The 9,548-nt window shown below is 40.0% G+C and overlaps 2 protein-coding genes across 2 annotated transcripts in view; one reads left to right on the top strand and one right to left on the bottom strand.

The window, feature by feature from the left end:
* The window catches only part of rbm34 (RNA binding motif protein 34), a 6,051-nt gene extending 4,355 nt beyond the window's left edge, over nt 1-1,696 (top strand). Inside the window, exon 11 of the mRNA XM_084101723.1 lies at nt 945-1,696. Coding sequence (XP_083957849.1) covers nt 945-1,274 — 330 coding nt within the window. The 3' untranslated portion in view covers nt 1,275-1,696. The remainder of the gene's footprint in view (nt 1-944) is intronic.
* A 1,034-nt stretch (nt 1,697-2,730) lies between these two features.
* tomm20b (translocase of outer mitochondrial membrane 20b) lies at nt 2,731-9,219 on the bottom strand. Its single transcript, XM_084101726.1, has 5 exons — nt 8,977-9,219; nt 5,881-5,927; nt 5,687-5,768; nt 5,458-5,600; nt 2,731-3,251 (listed from the first exon to the last, which is right to left on the bottom strand). Exons 1-5 carry the CDS (start codon nt 9,098-9,100, stop codon nt 3,207-3,209), a joined length of 441 nt encoding a protein of 146 aa, XP_083957852.1. The 5' UTR covers nt 9,101-9,219; the 3' UTR covers nt 2,731-3,206.
* Nucleotides 9,220-9,548: the final 329 nt, after the last annotated feature.

Here is a 9,548-nt window from a genome sequence, read left to right on the forward strand (position 1 = left end):
AAAAATTAAATATTATGTCTGTTAAAAAATATTAATTTATAATAACTGTTTTCTATGTGAATATACAGTAAAGTGTAATTTATTCCTGTGATCAAAGCTGATGTTCAGCATCATTACTCCAGTCTTCAGTGTCACATGATCCTTCAGAAATCACTCTAATATGATGATCTGATGATCAAGAAACATTTATGATTATTATCAGTGTTGAAAACATTTATGAACAATTATTTTTCAGGATTCTTTGATGAATAGAAAGTTCAAAAGAACAGCATTTATCTGAAATATAAAGCTTTTGTAACATTAAACTCTTACCGTTCAATAGTTTGGGGTCAGTAAGAATTTTTATTTAATTTTTGGGGGGGAATAAATAAAAGAAATCAATATTTTTATTCATCAAGGATGAATTAAATTGATCAAAAGTGACAGTAAAGACATTTATAATGTTTCAAATGCTGTTCTTTTGAACTTTCTATTCATCAGAGAATCCTGAAATAAAAATGTAAATGTTTCCAACACTGATAATAATCATAAATGTTTCTTGATCATCAGATCCTCATATTAGAGTGATTTCTGAAGGATCATGTGACACTGAAGACTGGAGTAATGATGCTGAAAACTCAGCTTTGATCACAGGAATAAATTACACTTGACTATATATTCACTTAGAGAACAGATGATTTACATTATAATAATATTTCACTGTTTTACTGTATTTATGATCAAATAAACAGCCTTGGTGAGCAGAAGAGACTCTTTCAGACACATTAAATCTCAGCGACTGGTACTGTAAATATCAGCATCTGCACTACATTATATTTCTGGGCTCTGAAACTGAGCTGTTTTTTTCCTCCATATTCTCAGACTTTATGAGCCATAAAAGCCTGATGGATCAAATATGATAAACACATGCTGACTCTTCAGAGTGGGTCTGATTCCTCTTTCAGAGCCCAGATTCGGTGATGCTGGCGCTGAAGCTCAACGGCTCCACGTTCCTGGAGCGCAGGATCCGGGTGAAGCGCTCCGTGAAGAAGGAGAAGGAGAGGAAAGGTCGACCGTCAGACGGGAGAAGCGCTCCGGACCGAGAGCGGCGGACGGGAGGAGGAGCCAAAGGGCCGAAGCACGAGTTCAGGAAGAACAACGTGAGGAATCCTGGGACGAAACCAACACAAGCTTCATCCTTCACAGGAGAGACGGCGGATCCCAGCGCCAGGAGGAGCAAAGCTCAGAAGAAGAAGCTCAAGCACAGGAAGAACAAACCGGCCGTCCACATCTAATCCTGCGCTTCACTCCTGCAGACGTTCTGTCTCGAATAAAGATTGATCAAACACACTCATGTTTCTGTCTCTGCAACAGAGGATTTTAATAACCAGTGAATTTTCATTATCGCCTCGTTTGTTTTCGGCAGATTCATGCAAAATATTTTTAATGGCTTTTGTGTTGCTTAGTTGAGGACATTTAATATTCAGCAATATTACTGATCTCCTGAGCTGACGATGACATCACGGTTTACTCCAGAGCGGCTCTATATATATATATATTAACTAAATTAATAACTTTTTTTACAACAGAAATGAAGCATCACTGAACTGACTTGACGCTATTTTCTTCTGGAAACAAACTCTGCTGCATTATTCTCCTGTTATCTCTGTAAAGCGGCTTTGAAACTCTCTATAGTAAAAAGCGCTGTATTAATAAAGCTGACTCGACTCTAATATTTTACGTTGTATTCATGAACAAATGCATTGTGCAAGCATGAATTAACAATAGCATATTTTATGAATTATCAAGATAGATTAAAGGGCTGGTTGATTATGATTTCACTTTTCTAACTTCAGTTAGTGTGTAATGTTGCTGTTTGATCATAAACAACATCTGCAAAGTTACAACTCAAAGTTCAAAGCAAAGGGAGAGATTTGCTTTTACAGAAATCGCTTCTTAAGAACTACAACAAACGGCTGGTAGAGACTACAGTGAGCTTCTCCACGGGTTAGTGACATCACCAACCCTAAAATCTACATAAACCCCGCCCCCTGAACGCGATTTATAGATTATCAAGACAGAATATGCTAATCAATGACTAGGAGATCGTTAACTCCACATCAGCTGCATAAACTCATCAACTAACCGTTCAGAAATGTCCTGTTGCTTCTACATGTCACCTCTAGAGTCTCTCCATCATCGTCCGACTCCGGTTTGAACATAAAAGGCTAAAAGTTTTTGAAATGTTCAGTGTGTGTGTGTGTGGTAATCAAAGCTGCTAACACACACACACACAAGCTCTTGTAGCTCCGCCCCCTGTGCCAGGAGCAGCAGCTCATTTGCATTTAAAGGGACACACACAAAAACGGCGTGTTTTTGCTCACCTTCAAAAAGTGACAATTTTAACATAATATGATATTATTTTATACAGCTATAAAAATATCTGTGGGGTATTTAGAGCTGAAACTTCACACACACACACACTCAGACATCAGAGATTTATTGTACATCTTGTGAAAGGTCATTATACCACCACTTTAATGAAATGCTGTGAATAACTGATGTCTTCATTCTTTGTTCCTGATCCCTAACGAATTAAAGTTAATGCTCTGAAACTTATTTCTAATGACTGTTATTCTGTGTTTTCCGACTGAACACGAGAGCGAGTGAATATTTGAACTTTTAGGTTTAATCTTTAAATTGCAATTGTGCATCACAAAAACTCGTTATTAATGGAGGCACACGAATGACTTTCATTTATCCGTTTTTATTTGGAATTTTAAAAAAAGGAAACTCTTCCCTAGTCGAGCCAGAGCGCCTTTAAACGTGCTTCATTTCCCACAATCCCACATCAGACGCCTCACAGCCTCGGAAAATAACTTAAACACATGAAGACAGATCAACGACAGCAGTGTTTTCTTCAACATCAGTCAATGACAGACGAAACACGTCCAAAAACATCCTGTCTATGAGCTTATTTATTTACTGATGTTTAATGAAAATGCAATAATAATAATAATAATTGGTTAATAAAACAAATGACACACAAATAGTCGATGTTTACAGGTCGTGTTCTCTGAGACACACGTCACCCTCAACAAGCTCATTACAGATTCTCCCGAACGCTTCTTTAGATCCGTATCTGTGCGTTCAGTGTTGATCAGCGGATGGAAAGGGGCGGGGCAGGGCAGACAGGAAGTGATGTCATAGAGCCACTGGAGTTCCTGCTATTCGATGTCGTCGTCACTGACACTCTGAGCGCTGACGATACGCTGAGAAGCGGAAAACATGACATTTGAATAATAATGAAAACATTTATTCATCTCATTATTATGGAGCAAATAATTATGGAAGCTCGTTTCTGCCACAGAATAAATGATGGACAGATAGATGGATGTATGTTTGGATGATGGACAGATGTTGATGGATGATGGATGTATGTTTGGATGATGGACAGATGTTTGGATGGATGATGGATGTATGTTTGGATGATGGACAGATGTTTGGATGGATGATGGACAGATGTTTGGATGGATGATGGATGTATGTTTGGATGGATGATGGACAGATGTTTGGATGATGGACAGATGTTTGGATGGATGATGGATGTATGTTTGGATGGATGATGGATGGATGTTTGGATGGATGATGGATGTATGTTTGGATGGATGATGGACGGATGTTTGGATGGATGATGGACAGATGTTTGGATGATGGACAGATGTTTGGATGGATGATGGATGTATGTTTGGATGATGGACAGATGTTTGGATGATGGACAGATGTTTGGATGGATGATGGACGGATGTTTGGATGGATGATGGACGGATGTTTGGATGATGGACAGATGTTTGGATGATGGACAGATGTTTGGATGGATGATGGACAGATGTTTGGATGGATGATGGACGGATGTTTGGATGGATGATGGACGGATGTTTGGATGATGGACAGATGTTTGGATGGATGATGGATGGATGTTTGGATGGATGATGGATGGATGTTTGGATGGATGATGGACAGATGTTGATGGATGATGGACAGATGTTTGGATGGATGATGGATGTATGTTTGGATGATGGACAGATGTTTGGATGATGGACAGATGTTTGGATGGATGATGGACGGATGTTTGGATGGATGATGGACGGATGTTTGGATGATGGACAGATGTTTGGATGGATGATGGACGTATGTTTGGATGGATGATGGACGGATGTTTGGATGGATGATGGACAGATGTTGATGGATGATGGACAGATGTTGATGGATGATGGACAGATGTTGATGGATGATGGACAGATGTTTGGATGGATGATGGATGGATGTTTGGATGGATGATGGATGTATGTTTGGATGGATGATGGACAGATGTTTGGATGGATGATGGACAGATGTTGATGGATGATGGACAGATGTTTGGATGGATGATGGACAGATGTTTGGATGGATGATGGACGGATGTTTGGATGATGGACAGATGTTTGGATGGATGATGGATGTATGTTTGGATGGATGATGGACGGATGTTTGGATGGATGATGGACGGATGTTGATGGATGATGGACAGATGTTGATGGATGATGGACAGATGTTGATGGATGATGGACAGATGTTGATGGATGATGGACAGATGTTTGGATGGATGATGGATGGATGTTTGGATGGATGATGGATGTATGTTTGGATGGATGATGGACAGATGTTTGGATGGATGATGGACAGATGTTGATGGATGATGGACAGATGTTGATGGATGATGGACAGATGTTTGGATGGATGATGAATGTATGTTTGGATGGATGATGGATGTATGTTTGGATGGATGATGGACGGATGTTTGGATGGATGATGAATGTATGTTTGGATGGTGGACAGATGTTTGGATGGATGATGGACAGATGTTGATGGATGATGGACGGATGTTTGGATGGATGATGGACGGATGTTTGGATGATGGACAGATGTTTGGATGATGGACGGATGTTTGGATGATGGACAGATGTTTGGATGATGGACGGATGTTTGGATGATGGACAGATGTTTGGATGATGGACAGATGTTTGGATGATGGACGGATGTTTGGATGATGGACAGATGTTTGGATGATGGACAGATGTTTGGATGATGGACGGATGTTTGGATGGATGATGAATGTATGTTTGGATGGTGGACAGATGTTTGGATGGATGATGGACAGATGTTGATGGATGATGGACGGATGTTTGGATGGATGATGGACAGATGTTGATGGATGATGGACGGATGTTTGGATGGATGATGGACGGATGTTTGGATGATGGACAGATGTTTGGATGATGGACGGATGTTTGGATGATGGACAGATGTTTGGATGGATGATGAATGTATGTTTGGATGGATGATGGACGGATGTTTGGATGGATGATGGACAGATGTTTGGATGTATGATGGACAGATGTATGTATGTATGAGCGAGTGCAGGAAGGCGGGTCGCACCTGGCTGATGGTGGGTAGTTTAGTGAGCAGCATCTGGAAGACTGGAGGAGGAAGCGTTTGCTGAAGGACCTGCAGGAGCTGCTGAGGCTGACCACACACTGCGATCGCGTTCGTCAGGTGGTCCACGCCCTTCTCATAGTCTCCTGAGAGAGAGAGAGACAGAGAGGATGATGGGTAACCGCTCTGGAGAAGCACAGCGTGTGTCTGAGCAACCGGAGTCAGATCTCACCCTGAGCCAGAAGCTCTTCTCCGAGCTGAATCTCCTCCAGGAAGAACTTCTGAACCGCTTCAGCGTCTTTCAGGTCTGGCAACTGAACACACACATAAAACACATCGGAAGCTTGTTATGTGGCCGTTTTCTCAATCATAATTCACTATATCAACGAGGAATAGCGTGTGAAACATAAATGTGTGTAAAATTACCCTCGATAATCCAGCTTTCTCCTGAGATGCCTTCTGCTTTCTTCTTCCTGAAACAAAATCACATTCATCCACTTTTACATCTGAGGGACTCACTCCTTACAACTAGTGCAGAACGAGAACTAGTCGGATCTGTGAGATCTAACAGATAGTCAGATAGACAGTTATAGTCAGATAGACAGACAGATATATATAGTCAGATATATATACAGTGAGGAAAATAAGTATTTGAACACCCTGCTATTTTGCAAGTTCTCCCACTTGGAAATCATGGAGGGGTCTGAAATTGTCATCGTAGGTGCATGTCCACTGTGAGAGACATAATCTAAAAAAAAAAATCCAGAAATCACAATATATGATTTTTTAACTATTTATTTGTATGATACAGCTGCAAATAAGTATTTGAACACCTGTCTATCAGCTAGAATTCTGACCCTCAAAGACCTGTTAGTCTGCCTTTAAAATGTCCACCTCCACTCCATTTATTATCCTAAATTAGATGCACCTGTTTGAGGTCGTTAGCTGCATAAAGACACCTGTCCACCCCATACAATCAGTAAGAATCCAACTACTAACATGGCCAAGACCAAAGAGCTGTCCAAAGACACTAGAGACAAAATTGTACACCTCCACAAGGCTGGAAAGGGCTACGGGGAAATTGCCAAGCAGCTTGGTGAAAAAAGGTCCACTGTTGGAGCAATCATTAGAAAATGGAAGAAGCTAAACATGACTGTCAATCTCCCTCGGACTGGGGCTCCATGCAAGATCTCACCTCGTGGGGTCTCAATGATCCTAAGAAAGGTGAGAAATCAGCCCAGAACTACACGGGAGGAGCTGGTCAATGACCTGAAAAGAGCTGGGACCACCGTTTCCAAGGTTACTGTTGGTAATACACTAAGACGTCATGGTTTGAAATCATGCATGGCACGGAAGGTTCCCCTGCTTAAACCAGCACATGTCAAGGCCCGTCTTAAGTTTGCCAATGACCATTTGGATGATCCAGAGGAGTCATGGGAGAAAGTCATGTGGTCAGATGAGACCAAAATAGAACTTTTTGGTCATAATTCCACTAAACGTGTTTGGAGGAAGAAGAATGATGAGTACCATCCCAAGAACACCATCCCTACTGTGAAGCATGGGGGTGGTAGCATCATGCTTTGGGGGTGTTTTTCTGCACATGGGACAGGGCGACTGCACTGTATTAAGGAGAGGATGACCGGGGCCATGTATTGCGAGATTTTGGGGAACAACCTCCTTCCCTCAGTTAAAGCATTGAAGATGGGTCGAGGCTGGGTCTTCCAACATGACAATGACCCGAAGCACACAGCCAGGATAACCAAGGAGTGGCTCTGTAAGAAGGTTCTGGCGTGGCCTAGCCAGTCTCCAGACCTAAACCCAATAGAGAATCTTTGGAGGGAGCTCAAACTCCGTGTTTCTCAGCGACAGCCCAGAAACCTGACTGATCTAGAGAAGATCTGTGTGGAGGAGTGGGCCAAAATCCCTCCTGCAGTGTGTGCAAACCTGGTGAAAAACTACAGGAAACGTTTGACCTCTGTAATTGCAAACAAAGGCTACTGTACCAAATATTAACATTGATTTTCTCAGGTGTTCAAATACTTATTTGCAGCTGTATCATACAAATAAATAGTTAAAAAATCATATATTGTGATTTCTGTTTTTTTTTTTTTTAGATTATGTCTCTCACAGTGGACATGCACCTACGATGACAATTTCAGACCCCTCCATGATTTCTAAGTGGGAGAACTTGCAAAATAGCAGGGTGTTCAAATACTTATTTTCCTCACTGTATATAGGCAGATAGACAGATATATATAGTGACAGACAGATATATATAGTCAGATAGACAGACAGATATATAGTCAGATAGATATACAGTGAGGAAAATAAGTATTTACAGATAGACAGACAGACAGACAGATAGACATATTTATATAGACAGATAGACAGACAGATTTATATAGTCAGATAGACAGACAGATTTATATAGTCAGATAGACAGACAGACAGACAGACAGATAGACATATTTATATAGACAGATAGAGAGACAGATATATATAGTCAGACAGACAGTAGATAGATAGATAGATAGATAGACAGACATATTTATATAGACAGACAGACAGACAGACAGATAGATAGATAGATAGAGACATATTTATATAGACAGACAGACAGACAGACAGACAGATAGACATATTTATATAGACAGATAGAGAGACAGATATATATAGTCAGACAGACAGTAGATAGATAGATAGACATATTTATATAGACAGACAGACAGACAGACAGATAGATAGATAGATAGAGACATATTTATATAGACAGACAGACAGATATTTATATAGACAGATAGACAAACAGACAGACAGATGGATAGATAGATAGACATATTTATATAGACAGATAGACAAACAGACAGACAGATGGATAGATAGATAGACATATTTATATAGACAGACAGACAGACAGACAGATAGATAGATAGATAGAGACATATTTATATAGACAGACAGACAGACAGACAGACAGATAGACATATTTATATAGACAGATAGAGAGACAGATATATATAGTCAGACAGACAGTAGATAGATAGATAGACATATTTATATAGACAGACAGACAGACAGACAGATAGATAGATAGATAGAGACATATTTATATAGACAGACAGACAGATATTTATATAGACAGATAGACAAACAGACAGACAGATGGATAGATAGATAGACATATTTATATAGACAGATAGACAAACAGACAGACAGATGGATAGATAGATAGACATATTTATATAGTCAGATAGACAAACAGACAGACAGATGGATAGATAGATAGACATATTTATATAGACAGATAGACAAACAGACAGACAGATGGATAGATAGACAGACAGATTTATATAGTCAGATAGTCAGATAGACAGACAGACAGACATATTTATATAGACAGATAGAGAGACAGATATATATAGTCAGACAGACAGTAGATAGATAGATAGATAGATAGATAGATAGATAGATAGATAGATAGATAGATAGATAGATAGATAGATAGATATCAGCTGCTCTCACGTTCTCGGAGTTTGTTCTTGTAGTTTGGATCACTCCTCCTCTTTCTGTCGAAATAAACACAGTAACCGACGAACAGCGCCGCGCCCAAACCCGCCGCGATCCTGGAGCTACTGGCGCCCATCATGACGAGAGAAACACACGACACGAGAGAAACACACCAGAGGAATAATGATGATAATAATAACACAGATCAGACTGACTGCATGACCCTCACGGAGCCACACGAGGAAGGACCCCGATGACGTCAGAGCCCGTGACAGATGAGCGCCTGACTGCGCCTGATCAGAAATGCACAAAGACACTCGCGAACAATTTATTCAATCGCGTATGGTGATAAAACAAGGCAAGAGCATTACACCTTCCTGTAGAAAATGAAATTATTTTAAAAATCTTCAGTTTAGAACAATTACGCCCTCGATTTTAACAGCAGATGGCAGTGAAGATCCACGTATCAGAAACACAAACGTGATCTGATGATGTTTTAGTTGTTCCACGTTTTGTTTGAATTAATTTCTTTCATTCATCTTTCAGAATTAATTAATGTATTTAAATGTATTCTTTTATCAAATTTT

The sequence above is a fragment of the Abramis brama genome, assembly GCF_963993115.1.
Source record: "Abramis brama genome assembly, chromosome: 23".
NCBI classification, from domain to species: Eukaryota; Metazoa; Chordata; class Actinopteri; order Cypriniformes; family Leuciscidae; genus Abramis; species Abramis brama.